Source organism: Salmo trutta, chromosome 13 (genome assembly GCF_901001165.1).
Source record: "Salmo trutta chromosome 13, fSalTru1.1, whole genome shotgun sequence".
NCBI classification, from domain to species: domain Eukaryota; kingdom Metazoa; phylum Chordata; class Actinopteri; order Salmoniformes; family Salmonidae; genus Salmo; species Salmo trutta.
The window spans coordinates 71,024,063-71,043,277 of NC_042969.1; the positions used below are offsets into that span (position 1 = coordinate 71,024,063).

The following is a 19,215-nucleotide window of genomic DNA, read 5'->3' on the forward strand; positions in this document are numbered from 1 at the left end:
TACTTTGTTGAAGCACCTTTTGCAGCGATTACAGCCTGGAGTCTTCTTGTGTATGACGCTACAAGCTTGGCACACCTGTATTTGAGGAGTTTCTCCGATTCTTCTCTCCAGATCCTCTCAAGCTCTGTCAGTGTCACGCCAGCTCCCGCTCTTCCCTGCGCCAGGCTCCCCAGCATTGTGAACTCCTGCCACCATCATTACGCACACTTGCCTTTCCCCCGTCACGCGCATCAGCGATTAATGGACTCACCTGGACTCAATCACCTGTTTATTACCTCCCCTATATTTGTCAGTTCCCCAGCTCTGTTCTCTACTGCTGCATTGATTGTTGTTTGTCATTGTGTATCCGTGTGTTGACACTGTTTCTGTCTTGCTCTTTGTCTGTTCCTAATTAAATGTCAACTCCTCATACCTGCTTCTCGTCTCCGGCGTTGGTCCTTACAGTCAGTTTCGATGGGGAGCGTCGCTGCCCATATATTTTCAGGTCTCTCCAGAGATGTTTGATCGGGTTCAAGTCTGGGCTCTGGCTGGGGCACTCAAGGACATTCAGAGACCTGTCCAGAAGCCACTCCTACGTTGTCTTGGCTGTGTGCTTACCCATGTCCAAACTGGATGCATCCGTGTACGCCATTGTGCGCAAATGGATTTTGTCCCACAACACCAAACGTGATCACGACACGCAGGTTGAAATATCAAAACAAACGCTGAACCAATTATATTAATTTGGGGACAGGTCCAAAAGCATAAAAAATGTATGGCAAATTAGCTAGCTAACTTGCAGTTGCTAGCTAATTTGTCCTGGGATATAAACATTGAGTTGTTATTTTACCTGAAATGCACAAGGTCTTCTACTTCAATAATTAATCCACACATAAAGCGGTCAACCGAATAATTTCTAGTCATCTCTCCTCCTTCCAGGCTTTTTCGTCTTTGGACTTTATATGGCGATTGGCAACTAACTTTCATAATAAGGTGTATTACCACAACTGACCTCAGTTCATCTTTCAATCACCCACGTGCATATAACCAATGAGGAGACGGCATGTGGGTATATGCTTCAAAAAGCCAATGAGGAGATGGGAGAAGCAGGACTTGCATCGCATTCTGCGTCAAAAACAGAAGGAACTTCTATTTTAGCACCTGGCAATGCACACTCATTGGGTGCACGAGCAGTGTGGGTGGAATGATTGAATAACATGTACAGTTGAAGTCGGAAGTTTACATACACCTTAGCCAAATACATTTAAACTCAGTTTTCACAATTCCTGAGATTTAATCCTAGTAAAAATTCCCTGATTTAGTAAAGTTAGGATCACCACTTTATTTTAAGAATGTGAAATGTCAGAACAATAGTAGAGAGAATGATTTATTTAAGCTTTTATTTCTTTCATCACATTCCAGTGGTTCAGAAGTTTACATTCACTCAATTAGTATTTGGTAGAATTGCCTGTATATTGTTTAACTTGGGTCACGTTTTGGGTAGCCTTCCACAAGCTTCCATCAATAAGTTGGGGGAATTTTGTCCCATTCCTCCTGACAGAGCTGGTGTAACAGTCAGGTTTGTAGGCCTCCTTGCTCACACACGCTTTTTCAGTTCTGCCCACAAATTTTCTATAGGATTGAGGTCAGGGCTTTGTGATGGCCACTTCAATACCTTGACTTTATTGTCCTTTAGCCATTTTGCCACAACTTTGGAAGTATGCTTGGGGTCATTATCCATTTCGAAGACCCATTTGCGACCAAGCTTCAACTTCCTGACTGATGTCTTGAGATATTGCTTCAATATATCCACGTAATTTTCCTCCCTCATGATGCCATCTATTGTGTGAAGTGCACCAGTCCCTCCTGCAGCAAAGCACCCCCACAACATGATGCTGCCACCCTCGTGCTTCACGGTTGGGATGGTGTTCTTCGGCTTGCAAGCCTCCCCTTATTCCTCCAAACATAGCGATGGTCATTACAGCCAAACAGTTCTATTTGTGTTTCATCAGACAAGAGGATTTTTCTCCAAAAAGTACGATCTTTATCCCCATGTGCAGTTGCAAACCGTAGTCTGGCTTTTTTATGGCGGTTTTGGAGCATTGGCTTCTTCCTTGCTGAGCGGCCTTTCAGGTTATGTCGATATAGGACTCGTTTTACTGTGGATATACAGTGAGGGAAAAAAGTATTTGATCCCCTGCTGATTTTGCATGTTTGCCCACTGACAAAGAAATGATCAGTTTATAAAAAAAAATTTAAATCCAGAAAAACGCATGTCAAAAATGTTATAAATTGATTTGCATTTTAATGAGGGAAATAAGTATTTGACCCCCTCTCAATCAGAAAGAATTCTGTCTCCCAAGTGTCTTTTATACAGGTAACAAACTGAGATTAGGAGCACTCCCTTTATGAGTGTGCTCCTAATCTCAGTTTGTTACCTGTAAAAAAGACACCTGTCCACAGAAGCAATCAATCAATCAGATTCCAAACTCTCCACCAAGGCCAAGACCAAAGAGCTCTCCAAGGATGTCAGGGACAAGATTGTAGACCTACACAAGGCTGGAATGGGCTACAAGAACATCACCAAGCAGCTTGGTGAGAAGGTGACAACAGTTGGTGCAATTATTCGCAAAATGGAAGAAACACAAAATAACTGTCAATCTCCCTCGGCCTGGGGCTCCATGCAAGATGTCACCTCGTGGAGTTGCAATGATCATGAGAACGGTGAGGAATCAGCCCAGAACTACACGGGAGGATCTTGTCAATGATCTCAAGGCAGCTGGGACCATAGTCACCAAGAAAACAATTGGTAACACACTACGCCGTGAAGGACTGAAATCCTGCAGCGCCCACAAAGTCCCCCTGCTCAAGAAAGCACATATACATGCCCGTCTGAAGTTTGCCAATGAACATCTGAATGATTCAGAGGACAACTGGGTGAAAGTGTTGTGGTCAGATGAGACCAAAATGGAGCTCTTTGGCATCAACTCAACTCGCTGTTTTTGAGGAGGAATGCTGCCTATGACCCCAAGAACACCATCCCCACCGTCAAACATGGAGGTGGAAACATTATGCTTTGGGGGTGTTTTTCTGCTAAGGGGACAGGACAACTTCACCGCATCAAAGGGACGATGGACTGGGCCATGTACCGTCAAATCTTGGGTGAGAACCTCCTTCCCTCAGCCAGGGCATTGAAAATGGGTCGTGGATGGGTATTCCAGTGTGACAATGATCCAAAACACACAGCCAAGGCAACAAATTAGTGGCTCAAGAAGAAGCGCATTAAGGTCCTGGAGTGGCCTAGCCAGTCTCCAGACCTTAATCCCATAGAAAATCTGTGGAGGGAGCTGAAGGTTCGAGTTGTCAAATGTCAGCCTCGAAACCTTAATGACTTGGAGAAGATCTGCAAAGAGGAGTGGGACAAAATCCCTCCTGAGATGTGTGCAAACCTGGTGGCCAACTACAAGAAACGTTTGACCTCTGTGATTGCCAACAAGGGTTTTGCCACCAAGTACGAAGTCATGTTTTGCAGAGGGGTCAAATACTTTTTTCCGTCACTGTAGATACTTTTGTACCTGTTTCCTCCAGCATCTTCACAAGATCCTTTGCTGTTATTCTGGGATTGAATGGTACTTTTCACACCATAGTACGTTCATCTCTAGGAGACAGAACGCGTCTCCTTCCTGAGCGGTATGACGGCTGTGAGGTCCCATGGTGTTTATGCTTGCGTACTATTATTTGTACAGATGAATGTGGTACCTTCAGGCGTTTGGAAATTGCTCCCAAGGATGAACTAGACTTGTGGAGGTCTACAATTCCTTTTCTGAGGTCTTGGCTGATTTCTTTTGATTTTCCCATGATGTCAAGCACAGAGGCAGTGAGTTTGAAGGTAGGCCTTGAAATACATCCACAGGTACACCTCCAATTGAGTCAAATTATGTCAATTTGCCTATCAGAAGCTTCTAAAGCCATGACATAATTTTCTGGAATTTTCCAAGCTGTTTAAAGGCACAGTCAACTTAGTGGATGTAAACTTCTGACCCACTGGAATTGTGATAGTGAATTACAAGTGAAATAATCTGTCTGAAAACAATTGTTGGAAAAATTACTTGTGTCAAGCACAAAGTAGATGTCCTAACCGATTAGGGCTAGGGGGCAGTATTTACACGGCCGGATAAAAAACGTACCCGATTTAATCTGGTTACTACTCCTGCCCAGTAACTAGAATATGCATATAATTATTGGCTTTGGATAGAAAACACCCTAAAGTTTCTAAAACTGTTTGAATGGTGTCTGTGAGTATAACAGAACTCATATGGCAGGCAAAAACCTGAGAAGATTCCATACAGGAAGTGACCGGTCTGACAAATTCTTGTTCATCTTGGCTCTTTTTATTGAAGACTGAGGATCTTTGCTGTAACGTGACACTTCCTACGGCTCCCATAGGCTCTCAGAACCCGGGAAAAAGCTGAATGATATCGAGGCAGGCCCAGGCTGAAACACACTAGCGCGTTTGGCAAGTGCTCTATCAGAGGGCCATTAGAATGAGGCTCGTGCATGAGGGGATAGCATGCTTTTACTTTCACTCTCTTTGTAATAAAAAACGATTTGCCGGTCGGAATATTATCGCTTTTTTACGAGAAAAATGGCATAAAAATTGATTTTAAACAGCGGTTGACATGCTTCGAAGTACGGTAATGGAATATTTAGAAATTTTTTGTCACGAAATGCGCAATTATTTGGGACCAAACCAACATTTGTTATTGAAGTAGAAGTCCTGGGAGTGCATTCTGACGAAGACAGCAAAAGGTAATAACATTTTTCTTATAGTAAATCTGACTTTGGTGAATGCTAAACTTGCTGGGTGTCTAAATAGCTAGCCCGGCATCACAGGGCTATCTACTTAGAATATTGCAAAATGTGCTTTCACCGAAAAGCTATTTTATATCGAGTGCATAGAGGAGTTCTGTATCTATAATTCTTATAATAATTGTTATGTTTTTTGTGAACGTTTATCGTGAGTAATTTAGTAAATTCACCGGAAGTGTTCGGTGGGAATGCTAGTCACATGCTAGTCACCTGCTAATGTAAAAAGCTGGTTTTTTATATAAATATGAACTTGATTGAACAGACATGCATGTATTGTATAACATAATGTCCTAAGATTGTCATCTGATGAAGATCATCAAAGGTTAGTGCTGCATTTAGCTGTGGTTTGGGTTTATGTGACATTATATGCTAGCTTGAAAAATGGGTGTCTGATTATTTCTGGCTGGGTACTCTGCTGACATAATCTAATGTTTTGCTTTCGTTGTAAAGCCTTTTTGAAATCGGACAGTGTGGTTAGATTAACGAGAGTCTTGTCTTTAAAATGCTGTAAAATAGTCATATGTTTGAGAAATTGAAATAAGGTATTTGAATAACGCGCCACGGGATTCAACTGGCTGTTGAGTAGGTTAACAAGAAATTTGTGGAGTGGTTGAAAAACAAGTTTTAATGACTCCAACCTAAGTGTATGTAAACCTCCGACTTCAACTGTATGTGTACATTTATTTTTGCAAAGCTCTCGCACTCAACGTGTCCGGTGTGGGCAGTGTGTTAAACAGGGTCGTTGTCCAATTGGAAGGTGAACCTTCGTCCCAGATTGAGGTCCTTAGCGCTCTGGAGCAGTTTTTCATCAAGTATCTCTTATAACTTTCCTCCATCCAGCTTTCCCTCGATCCTGACCAGTCTCCTAGTCCCTGCCGCTCAAAAACATCCCTAGAGCATGATGCTACCACCATCATGTTTCACCGTAGGGGATGTTATTGGCCAGATGATGAGCGGTGCCTGGTTTCCTCCAGACGTGACGCTTGGCATTCAGGCCAAAGCGTTCAATCTTGGTTTCATCAGACCAGAGAATCTTGTTTCTCATGGTCTGAGAGTCCTTTAGTTGGCTTTTGACAAACTCCAACCAGGCTGTCATGTGCCTTTCACTGAGGAGTGACTTCTGTCTGGCCACTCTACAATAAAGGCCTGATTGATGGAGTGCTTCAGAGATGGTTGTCCTTCTGGAAGGTTCTCCCATCCCCACAGAGGAACTCTGGAGCTCTGTCAGAGTGACCATCGGGTTCTTGGTCATCTCCCTGACCATGCCCTTTTGACCCGGATGCTCAGTTTAGTCGGGCGGCCAGCTCTAGGAAGAGTCTTGGTGGTTCCAAACTTCTTTCATTTAAGAATGATGGAAGCCACTGTGTTCTTGGGGACCTTTAATACAGCACACATTTTTTGGTACTCTTTCCCAGATCTGTGCCTCAAAACAATCCTCACATGCTGACCAGACCGGATAGGTCGCGTGCGCGAGTGTCGCAAAATAAATGTAGAAATCCATGTTATTCAATTATTGCACCCACACAGGTCGCGTGCGCGAGCATCGCAAAATAAATTTAGAAATCCATGTTATTCAATTATTGCACCCACACTGCTCGCGAGCGCCAACGAGCGTCTGCGATGCCAAGGGCTAAAATAGAACTCCTTTCTATTTCTGACGCAGATCGCGCTGAAAGTCCTGCCTCTCCCATCTCCTCATTGGTTTATAGAAGTCGGTACCCACGTGCCATCTCCTCATTGGTTATACCCACGTGGGTGATTGAAAGACGAAATGTTTTGCCGGTTGTCGTGGTAAAAGTGTAGATGCCAATCACCATATAAGTTCAAAGATGAAAAAGCCTGGAAGGAGGAGAGATGACTAGAAACGATTCAGTTGGCTGTTTTATGTGTGGATTAATTGTCGGAGTAGAAGACCTTGTGCATTTCAGGTAAAATAAGAACTCAATGTTTATATCCCAGGACAAATTAGCTAGCAACAGCAAGCTAGCTAAATAGGACAAATTAGCTAGCAAGTGCAAGCTAACTAGCTAAATTGCCATACATGTTTAATGCTTTTCGACCTGTCCCCAAATTAATGTCATTGGTTCAGAGTTTGTTTTGATATTTTAACCTGCGTGTCGTGATCTCGTTTGGTGTAGGGGGACAAAATAAATCGATACACGATAGCGCACGATGGTGCACGTGCGCAGCCGGTTTGGGTTCCGTGTCAGAGCTCTACAGACAATTCCTTTGACCTCATGGCTTGGTTTTTGCTCTGACATGCACTGTCAACTTTGGGACCTTATATAGACAGGTGTGCCTTTCCAAACCATGTCCAGTCGATTGAATTTACCACAGGTGGACTCCAATCAAGTTGTAGAAACATCTCAAGGGTGACCAATGGAAACAGGATGCACCTGAGCTCAATTTCGAGTCTCATAGCAAAGGGTCTGAATACTTATGTACTGTACATAAGCTATTTCTACTTTTTATCATATGGCAGAAATGTCTAAAAACCTGTTTCGCTTTGTCATTAGGGGTATTGTGTGTAGATTGATGAGGGGAAAAAATAATTGAATCCATTTTAGAACAAGGCTGTAACGTAAAAAAATGTGGAAAAAGTGAAGGGGTCTGAATACTTTCCGAATGCACAGTACATTTCATCTGACTTTCCTTATTCTTTAACTCTCAACATGTGAGTAATACAAAGTTATGCTGTGTGGGAACTGGGAAGGATGTTTTACTGCATTTTCAGCTATTGTTCAGTTTAATTTGATGTCCCGGCATCTGAGGATGGGTTGAGCCTCATTAGTAACGCATACCTGATCTCTGCTGCTCATACAGCAGGTCTATCAGAGTTCAGAAGCATCCTCCATGTGGTGGAGAGTACACTCTTAGAAAAAAGGGTTCCAAAAGGGTTATTCGGCTGTCCCCATAGGAGAACCCTTTTTGGTTCCAGGTAGAACCCTTTTTGATTTTAGGTAGAACCCTCTGTGGAAAGAGTTCTACCTGGAAATAAAAAAGGTTCTAAATTGAACCATTGAAAGGGTTCTCTTATGGGGCCAGCTCTTAGGTTGTAGATAGCACATTTTCTTTCTAAGAGTGTATTTTACCAGCTTAATCCCAAAGTCAAAGCCTACAAACAATGTAAGTAGGAGATAGATGGTGCGGGTGTAGTAGAGTGATGTTGTTCCCCTAGATTATGCACCAAGTTGCACGCAAGGACAGTTCAAGTAGGCCAGGTCAAGAGGGGATGTTAATAAGTTAATAACAATAATAATAATTCAATGTGTTTTCTTTATTTAATTACAGCAGCATAGTTAATGTTATTTTTCGGTATACAAACATTTTTTGATATCTATATTGTAAATACACCTAATTGTAAAAGTTTGTATATTTTGGTTTGGTCCATCGCGGGTTATCCGTACTTACGTACCCTTTTATCGTTCTCTTTTGCCGGACCTTCAACTAGCAAGGTATGTTGTCCTTGGCGCCGCAATTTGTCAATATAAAACTGTGGTAAAGTTACATAAAGTGCTGTTACGCAACTATAGGTCTTGTTACAATGTGAACAATTATAAAGATTTATGTTAACAACTTTCACCAAGCTCGCTAATTAGGGTACCTATTGTAACTCGGGAGTATTTGGGACCGTGTTTGAGTGAGTTGCTATGTGCTCACGCAGGTGCCCGAGAGCTGTGACTGCACCGAGGGCTAACATATTGTGTGTTGTCTCTTCGTGTGCAGGTATGTCTTTTATTTTGTTCCGAATATGTTGTATATCATTTTAATTATATTGTATAGTGTGCTGTTGGGCACTGAATGTATGTATGCAGTTCCCGCTCTTTTGCCGGACCTTCAACTAGCAAGGTGCCCGAGAGCTGTGACTGCACCGAGGGCTAACATATTGTGTGTTGTCTCTTCGTGTGCAGGTCGAATAAACATGATTCAACCATCACAATTCCAGTTGTGGCAGTGTCCTAATTAAAAGTACACAACGCAGAACGAACCACGCTACAAACTGGTGCCGTGACCTGCCGACTGGTCAGCTCAAGCCGACCCCCGGGAGCTGTGCATGTGGCTGAGGCGCTCGACCTGCGCATGCGCATTTGTTGATGGTTTGCTGTAAGCTAATATATACACTGTAAACAGTGAATGTGAGTGTAGCATATTCATTAGATACAGGTATTCGTGCTTATTTGTATGTTTTTGATGAATTTGTATATTGCATTTTTTTTTGTATTTGATTGCAGTAAATTACATTGTATTTTAGTGCCCTGTTGAGCCATGGTAGATTCTCAAGTCCATAGATTGAGTTATGCTGGGGATTTGAGTGTGGGTAGAGGGAGGGGTGTCCTTGCATTTACGCCAATTGTACAGTCAGCTCCTGGGAGTAGAGCGTTTGCTAGTCCTGAGTTTGCAAGCGCTGGGAGGGGTAGGCTGTTTGTTCCACCTGACCAGGGTATCCCACCTCTGTCTTTTGATGTACCATCATCCACAGTCCTCAGTGATAATGCGACACCTCTGAGTCAGCTTAGTGACATTACTAAGCAGATAGGTGAATCTATCTCTGAACCAATCAGAGCAAGTTTACTGCAGTCTGGGATTTCAAGTCTTTCTCCTGCCTGTCCTTCTCACCAACCCCAGCAGTTTCCCCTGCCTGAGCAGTGTGGGTCAACCTTTATTGATGCGTCCAAGCTGAATCTGGTTGTGAAGTCCGATGTTAGTCCTCCACCTTTCTTTAGGGGTGATGGCTCAGATAAGTACTCTGTCCTGGAGTGGGAGGAGTTAATGGGAATCTACTTAGAGAAGAGGGGTTACACTGGGTCTGAGAATGTTGGGGAGGTGATGTCTAGGCTCATGGGGAGGGCACGGGATGTGACCAAAGTCAGGATGCGTAACAACCCTGTTGTCACAGATGTTAAGGCGGTGTTCAGTGTTCTCAAGCAACACTTTGGGGATACTGTCTGCTCAGGTATGCCATTAGCTGATTTCTATTCAATCAAACCATATGCTAATGAGGGTCCAATAGATTTCTGGATTAGGCTTAACAAAGCTGCAGAGGCAGCCAATCAGTACCTTGTGAGTGAGGGCAGGACCCTACCCAATGAGTGCTCAGAGTTGGCAGTCATGTTTGTACGCAACTGTCCTGATAAAGAGTTGGCCCAAGTGTTCAAGAGCAAACCCATTCGTGACTGGACAGCCAGTGAGGTACAGGATCAGTTGGATGAACTGTTAAGGGAATGTAAAGCATGTAGAACACAACTTTCACAGCAGGTGGCTGCCGTCTGACTCCCCCCAGGAGGGAGTGGGTCCTGTGAACAGACCTAAGGTGTCATCCTTTTCTCAATGTGGCCGTGAACCAGACCAGGCACCATCTATATCTGAGGGTGAGACATTAGAGAAGGTTTTGACTTTGTTAGAGAAGGCTCTGGTCAGCAATACTCAGTCTGTGAACAGAGGGCCCCGTAAACAGTTCCACAAACGTCAGCGTGAGTGCGCCGTCTGTGGAAGCACTAATCACTGGACCAAAGCTCACTGTCAGATGCACCAGCTGTGCTTCAAGTGCTTCTCTCCGGGCCACATGAGCTTTGACTGTAGTGAGGCTGGGCAGCGACAGAGCCCTGGATGTGGACAGACTGGCAGGTCTCAGGAAAACTAGAATGCCTCCATTCTGAGGAGGGCAATGTGGGGCAGTCTTATTTTTCCTCCACTGATGATGATATCCAATCTGTTTATTCTTACTTTTGTGAGTCAGTACCCAAGAACAACAGTCATTTTTCACAACACAATGAGAATTGCGCAGAATGACAGTTTGTTTTACACCTCCGTGCTAGTACAGGATAAAGTTGAGCTGAAGGGGATGTTAGATAGTGGGTCCATGGCTACTACTCTGACCGCAGATATTGTACCTCGGTTGAGGGAGGCAGGAGTGGTAGAGGGGAACTTTCTAGCTCCTTCAGACATCATCCTGGTGGGTTGTGGTGGGAAGCAAACTAGCCCAGTGGGCATGTGTGATTTAAAAATTCAGCTTTATGGTTTCAGCTATGTAGTCCCAGTGCTTATTGTAGATGGGCAGGTTGATGAACTCATTGTGGGCACTAATGTGTTGAAGTCTTTGATTAGACAGTTCAAATCAAATGACAGCTACTGGCGGGTGGTGGGTACACCAGGTTCCTCTAGCCAGTGCGATGACAGCCACTTCCTGCGTCTCCTGTCAAATCTGGAGAGATGGAGAGGAGACTCTATCCCAGATAAAGTAGGCACCATTAAGTTGAAGAGAGCAGTAACGCTCCAACCCATGAGTGAGCATCTAGTGTGGGGCCGCCTACCCCCAAAGACAAAACTCTCTGTGGGCAGTACTGTTGTTGTCGAGCCCAGCACGTCTCGTTGTGTGAATCGACACATACTAGTGGGGAGAGTAGTTACGCCTCTGTGGGGGGATGGATGGCTACCTGTGAAGATAGTGAATCCAACAACATCACCAGTTACCCTGAGACGAAATGCTAAAGTGGCGGATGTGTATCCTTGCATTGCATTAGAGGATTTTGATGATGTCAAGCAGCAAGCAGCTTACCAGAACGTGGCTAAAGTTCAATGTGACAGCTCACACGGCAGTCTGACAGCTAAGAGTTCAGTTGGTGGCAGTGTAGTTCATGGCAACAGTACACTGAGCAATCTTGGACTTCAAGGCCTGTCTGCTGAGGAGTGTCCAGTTTCACAGTTCTGGAAGGATAAACTTGTCAATTTAATTGGGAAGTATGACACAGTGTTCTCTAGACAGCCTAGATTGTGGTGAGGCAAAGGGGTTCTGCCATCGCATACGGCTGACTGATGACCGCCCATTTCGATTACCTTATCGTAGGCTTTCTCCAGCTCATTACCAAAAACTCAGGGAAACACTGGATGATATGGAGGAAAAGGAAATCGTCAGAAAATCCAGCAGTGAGTATGCCTCACCATTGGTGCTGGTATGGAAAAATAATGGGGATTTGCGCCTATGTACTGACTTTAGGTGGTTAAATGCCCGCACTGTAAAGGACGCTCATCCCCTGCCTCATCAGGCTGATGTACTGGCCGTGCTGGGAGGTAATGCCTTCTTCAGCACAATGGACTTGACGTCAGGGTATTATAACGTGCTGCTGCATGAAGAGGACAGGAAATACACTGCCTTTTCCTCTCCTTTAGGTCTGCACGAGTACAATCAGTTGCCTCAGGGCCTCTGCAACAGCCCGGCTACGTTTATGAGAATGATGCTGACCATTTTTGGTGACCAAAACTTTCTAAGTCTCCTTTGTTATTTGGATGATCTGATGGTTTTTGCTAAGACTGAGGAAGAGAGTCTGCAGAGACTTGAGATGGTTTTTCAGCGGTTGCAGGAGCACAATCTTAAACTGTCTCCGTCTAAGTGCAAGTTTTTGAGGTGGTCTGTTAAGTTTTTGGGTCACATCATTTCTCAGGAGGGTGTAGCCACTGACCCTGCTAAAGTTCAAACTATTTTGAACGTGACTGAGAGCGAGATGATGGAAGCTGATGGTGTCACTCCGTCTCCTAGCAAAATCCGTTATTTTCTTGGTATGGTAGTATACTATCAGCACTACATTGAGAATTGTTCCATGGTTGCTAGGCCATTGTTTCAGCTAACTACAGGTCAGAAGAAGCCTAGGAGAGGCAAGGGTGGGAGGAGGCCTGGTCCCTCTCGCAGGCTCACTGCTGCAGACTGGACTGCCGAATGTCAACTCGCTTTTGAAGCTTTGAAATCGGCACTAGTTGACCAGGCACTGCTGGCTCATCCAGATTTTTCTCAGCCATTTTTACTTTCTGTGGATGCATCTACTAGTGGTTTGGGAGCTGTACTATCCCAAGTGCAAGATGGGACGGCAATAGCCAGGCCAATAGCTTTTGCTAGTAAATCTCTTAATCATGCACAATCCAAGTATCCTGCTCACCGGCTGGAATTTCTAGCCATGAAATGGGCCATTCATGATAAATTCAGCCATTGGCTGCGAGGGCATAAGTTTACTGTGTGGACCGACAACAATCCACTCAAATATATTCTTACAAAGCCGAGACTTGATGCATGCGGGCAGAGATGGGTTGCAAAGCTGGCACCCTTTGACTTTGATATCCAGTACATACCAGGTCCCAAGAATGTCGTTGCTGATGCTTTGAGCAGAGAGCCATTTGTCCGCTCCACAGTTCTGCACCGACTGACAAGAATTCCATATGATGTCCTGCTGGAGGAAGCCAGAGGTCTTCGAGTGGATGATGTTCAAGACATGTTCCGCCTCTCCTGTGAACAGCCCGAGGCTGGCTGTGGAACGTCTATGGCTCCTGGGAGTGAGTTAAGTAGAGCTGGAGACGATGTCAGTGGGTTGGTTTCCTGTGAAGAGGTGTCTGCTGTCCTCTATGCTCACCGCCGATGGGGTGATGGTGCCACGGTGAGGGCCATTTCACATGCGCAGCACCTTGAGAAGTTGATGTCCATGGGTCAGAGCCATTTACCTGTCTTTACACACAAGGAGCTGTATGATAACCAGTCACTGGATCCTGTCATCAGCAGAGTCATGTTCTTTGTAGATAGAGGCCGGCGCCCATCTAGGAGAGAGCGAGTCCTTGAAGCTAATGAAACAGTTTATACTCTAAGACAGTGGGGGAAACTCACCACGCGGTTAGGGATTCTGTAGTGTCTCAAAACACCCAGTGAGTAAGAAGAAAATATTCCAGTATGTTGTACCTGTGTCTTTGAGAGGCCTTGTGTTGAAGGGAGTTCATGATGATGCTGGTCATCAGGGTCAGCAGCGCACATTGTGGCTTACGAGACAGCGGTTTTACTGGGACTCTATGGAAAAGGATGTCAAGGAATACGTGGCCCACTGTAAGAGATGCGTGTTGAGTAAAGCACCTGAGCCTGAAGCAAGAGCTCCACTTGTCTCCATTGTGACAACGGCACCTTTGGAACTTGTGTGTATTGATTTCTGGACTGCAGAAGATTCACACAACAAGTCTATTGATGTGTTAGTAGTGACTGATCACTTTACTAAGCTGGCATGTGCGTTTGCGTGTCCAAACCAGTCTGCTAAGACTGTGGCTTGTGTTCTCTGGAATAATTTCTTCTGCGTTTATGGGTTCGCTGATTGTATCCATTCTGACAGGGGTGCTAACTTTGAAAGTTCACTTATTGCAGAATTACTTCAGTTATCTGGTGTTAGAAAGTCCCACACCACACCTTATCATCCCATGGGGAACGGTCAAGCAGAACGGCTAAATCGCACGCTGGGTGGGATGATTAGAGCTCTGCCAGCTAGGTCCAAGGCTAAATGGCCTCAGATGTTGAACACATTGACATTCTCCTATAACTGCACTGTTCACGAGACTACTGGGTTTCCACCCTTCTTCTTGATGTTTGGACGCACCCCTAGGCTGCCAGTAGATGTTATGTTTGAAAGTGTGCTGTTGGATGGGGACACGGTCGATGTGGATAAGTATGTCCAGTCTTTGGGTGAGGATCTGAGAGAAGCCATGACATTGGCTCAGCAGCATGCAAGTAAGCAACAAAAGAGACAAGCCGAGGTCTACAACAGACGGTCGAAGGGTCATTCGGTGGAGAAGGGAGACAGAGTTCTACTTGCTAACAAGGGAGAGAGGGGCAAGAAGAAACTGGCTGATCGCTGGGACAGTGCGGTGTACATAGTTGTTGCGAAGAACAGCTCACTGAACACATATCGTATACAGCACCCTACCACTGGACGCATCAAGACGGTGCATAGGAACCTGATTATGCCAGTCAACTTTCTGCCTTTGCCTTCATGGGAGGAACCTGAGAGTCACGGATATCTATCGAGTGGTGACGTGTTCTCTGAGATGTCTGCAGCGTCCAGCAAAATGGATGGGAGTGACGCAAGGACTGTCCACTGGGTAGCAAGCCTTCCTGAGTCTTCTGGGAGGATATTCCAAGAGGATGGTGAAGTCCCAGTTGATGGAAGTGAAGTGGAACGGCCATATGAAGTCCCTTTGAGTGAGGTGTGCTCAGTAGAAGTGGACCAGAGAGAGATCCCCAAAGCCTACAAGAGTTCTGATGGCGAAACTCCATTCAGTGGGGATGGTGCTGTGACAGATGTTAACTTGGTTGAAGATGCTTTGTCAGTGTGGTCTGTGGCAATCTACCAGGATTCTGATCAGTCGTCTGACACTACTAGTGTTGAGTCTGTAACTGAAAGTGTGCTGGCTCCGGATAGGCCCGAGTTGTAGTATTCCCAAACCTGAGGTTAGACCTCTGAGCACGGTTAGTGCTGTCCGTGACTTTCCTGCTAGGTTTTTGGGTGAGGGTGTTCGGACTAGACTAGGTAGATTTATTAAGCCAGTGAATAGGCTAATCCAAACTATGTCAACACAGGAAATTAAACCGTTCTTGGTTTCTCAGTGACGGTAGGATATTGCCTACCTTTTCTTTTTTTGTGTGTATATGGTAATCTAACTTGGTCTTAGAGTGATTTGTGGGTTGGTCTAATATTTTTGACAATTCATGTAACTTTGTGTGTAGTTCATCAGCATAAAATGCATTTGGCATTTTTTGAAAACAGTTGAATAAGGGATTAGCTACCTCTTATTTTTCCTAATCCTTCGCGGGATAGCTTTCCAGCTGATCGACCATTTGTGGGTCTAGACTTAAGGGACTACACTGGGTTATTCCGTCGCTCTGTGGGTGTGAATATATATTTTTTTTCTTTCTTTGCTTTGTTACCGTCGAGGTAATGTGTTTTGTGCCTATAATCTAGTGTAAAACAGTGGGGGTGAATGTAGTAGAGTGATGTTGTTCCCCTAGATTATGCACCAAGTTGCACGCAAGGACAGTTCAAGTAGGCCAGGTCAAGAGGGGATGTTAATATGTTAATAACAATAATTCAATGTGTTTTCGTTATTTAATTACAGCAGCATAGTTAATGTTATTTTTCGGTGTACAAACATTTTTTGATATCTATATTGTAAATACACCTAATTGTAAAAGTTTGTATATTTTGGTTTGGTCCATCGCGGGTTATCCGTACTTATGTACCCTTTTATCGTTCTCTTTTGCCGGACCTTCAACTAGCAAGGTGCCCGAGAGCTGTGGCTGCACCGAGGGCTAACATATTGTGTGTTGTCTCTTCGTGTGCAGGTCGAATAAACATGATTCAACCATCACAATTCCAGTTGTGGCAGTGTCCTAATTAAAAGTACACAACGCAGAACGAACCACGCTACACGGGCACGCTAATCCATTTAAGACAAATTAATGCATGACATTAAGAAGAGCCACGTTTAATGTGAACTTGAAGTAGTGCAGAAAACAGTATAGGCTAGGCTCATCAGGACAACAACAAGTAAGTCCTCATTTGCCATGATTAATATGGTTGAACTATTGCACTGATAGCACTGTCTATCTGTCTGTGCTGTCAGTGTATGGTTAGAGTTTACATAGCGTGTTAAAACTTCAAAAGTGGTCTTAAGATGAGTTCCACACCATCTGTTTTGAATATCTAGCTACCTGACTCAACCCCATATGAATGGAAACGATGGGCACTAATGTCATCATTTCAGACACTTAATTTCATAGTTCAGATGGTGTCTATCTTTCACATTCATTTGGAATAAAGGAATACAAGCATGGTGCATGGGTGCGTCCCCCGTGGATGGTAGTTGTGATTTAGCTATACCCATATTCTATACACATGGCTTGACATTATCTCAACATTAGATTTTAGAGTGACGTTTCACGTGTTTGCCATAATAATCGTAAAGCCATGGCAATGTCTTCCTTGCATTCTTTAGATAAAGTCTGACTCAAAGCCCTATGCATGCATATCCACATAGGCTGCCTACATGACACTTTCAAGAAAAAAATGCTTTAGTACTTAAACGCAATATGAAATGGAGGAGTAATACGAGTAATACAAGGCTAGCAAATTAACTTCGTTTTCCGCTGGAAATCACATTTCCTGTAGCCGTGGCAAACCGAGCCTTACCTTGCAGCCTACCGACTTTTCTGAGACTGTCAAACTCATCCGTGAGAAATGAATCAAATCTCATATCTACCAGACATCTACCAAGTCCCGCCACCTTCCTCTGTCAATCATCACTCGATTTGTCACTTTCTGAAGCACATCACCCAACCAAGTTTACGCATTTGGCCTGTGAATAAGTAATGGTTTTCAGGGGTTTAAAATATAAAGTAGCAATATGATTATAATTGTAATTAAATATGTACAATTTGAGCCTAATAGCCTATGAGGAGGAGCGCAGTTTTTCTGAGAAATCAGAAATATGATCTGACCTACGTCGTTCCGAGGCTTGAAAACCTTGAAATCCAAAGAAAACTCTAAAATACCGTTGATAATAAGGGTTATTCTTCTAACTTGCTCACACATTTTCAGACATACCTTGACCATCAAATAGGAATTTAGATAGTTGGCTCGCCTGGATAATCCAGTTTAGTTCACAGCGCCAAGGAATCCTGGATGAGACTCAACCTCCGCTCCCATTTTTATTAGTCCCATATCATTGTGTGGTTCAGGCAAGCTAGAGAGATGTCTTGCGGTTTTATATTAACTGTCAGTGCTGCGACTAGCTATTCTGATTGGAGGTCGAGACGAGACTCCCCCCAACTTCTTCGCAGAGCACTGAAGTCCGGATAGGTTTCCTTCAGCACCCCTGTCTTTTTCTAATCACTTTTGATGTTGGTTACGAACGGTGCGCGCTCTAGTGGCGAGACTGGTGCAAGGACCGACATGAAATTATTCCATTGTTACAGATATACAGAATGTTATGCAATAGAGCCCCACAGTGGAAGTGTCATAATACCCATAGAACCTAGCGTCAAACACGGAAATGGTTCCAATCGTTCACCCACCATTCATTTTTCACATTGGGCATTAAAATAAAGGCTGTGTTTCGTGTAGGCGTTGATAACCATGTAAATCTCACTCGGACAAGGGGACTTATATCAATATATTTGGCTCCATTTACTCTGATTCGAAAATGCTAATTTGTATCAAAGTAGACATAATGCAAACTCTATAAATCCCTGCAAGCTCCTGCACATCATCTCTAGCTGGCACCTTTGCTAACAGGTATTATGTCAATTTTAAACTTGCACAAGACTTCACAGAATTGTCCATTTAAAGAAATGTAGACATTTCTTAATTACTACATTTAGCTAACATTAGATAGTTAATCCAGAGAGAGTTATCTTTATCTTGATTCAGCAGTCTCGTCCAGATCATCATGGCATTTGTAGTTCTTTGTGATAGCCACATTAGCAGCTAATTAGTGTTTCATTTTTGGTGGGGGAAATACAGGCATATATTTTGATAAGTCACCTTCTTCTAGAGAGATTTACAGTTATCAAAACTTCACGCCAGGGTAAGACTACATGAAACAGCCCTTATTGAAGTGTTTCTAAAATCCCCTATCGGAAAAATGAACGGCGGAAAAACGATTGGAATCATTTCCCTGTTTGACCGCTGGTTTTTATGGGTATTATGACTCATACTGTGGTACTCTATAGGACATCTGTTTTTACTCAACATGATTGGGTTCTACTTTAGGAAACATAGCCCTTTTGGCTAAATAAAATTTAGAATATTTTTGCGCTTGCACACCTTAGGGAAAATGTGGCTGTTAATGAAATGTGAAACCCCAAATAGCCTACTGTATCTATTATCTATCTAGAAACACTAGAATGCCTAAGGGTATGCCTAACAGAATTTAACAATGTTACGTAGCCTAACTCTCAAGATGGCATTTAGGAAATCTAAGTAATAAAAGGCAAGATATTTAGTTTGGTTAATGGGAAATGTCCCCAATAATGCCAACTAATGGAGTCCATGCTTTTAGTTCTTTATATCTACTGCAGCCTCAATGTGGTGATGAAGGCCATTCATAGCAACTAACAAATTGTTGATGTAGACAAACAGCAACAGGGGCACTGGGTGTTAACAAAGCTTTAAGAGGAAGAAAAGGCCAATATTGCTGCACAATATTGGGCGTGACGCTGTTCATCTGTGGGTTCTGGGCTACATTAATTAATTGTTTTCACAGTATAATGAGAGAGTGGGCCACAACACACACACACACACACAAAAATGAAGAGGCAGGTATGAAAAACACTGAAGTGGAGAGAGAAAACAATACAATGTCTTTTCAACTGTGGGCTTCCCTCTCCTTTTTTTTCACAGAAGTGGTCCTCTTGTCAGAAGAATTCTGGAACCTGGCCGCACCTCTCCTCTAACTGGACTTGTTCAGGTCTGTAAAAAGAAAACAGCTGAAGTCGAGATTAAAAGGTTGCCACAAACAGTTTGGGTACTACATCAATTTGTATGCAGAATTTGTTTCAAGGATAAATAATTT

At 43.7% G+C, this 19,215-nt stretch overlaps 1 protein-coding gene across 1 annotated transcript in view; it reads right to left on the reverse strand.

The window, feature by feature from the left end:
- Positions 1–17,477, reverse strand: part of LOC115206461 (tsukushin-like) — a 30,230-nt gene extending 12,753 nt beyond the window's left edge. Inside the window, exon 1 of the mRNA XM_029773493.1 lies at positions 17,247–17,477. Within this exon, the coding sequence (XP_029629353.1) occupies positions 17,247–17,255 (9 nt within the window). The 5' untranslated portion in view covers positions 17,256–17,477. The remainder of the gene's footprint in view (positions 1–17,246) is intronic.
- Between the last annotated feature and the right edge of the window lie 1,738 nt (positions 17,478–19,215).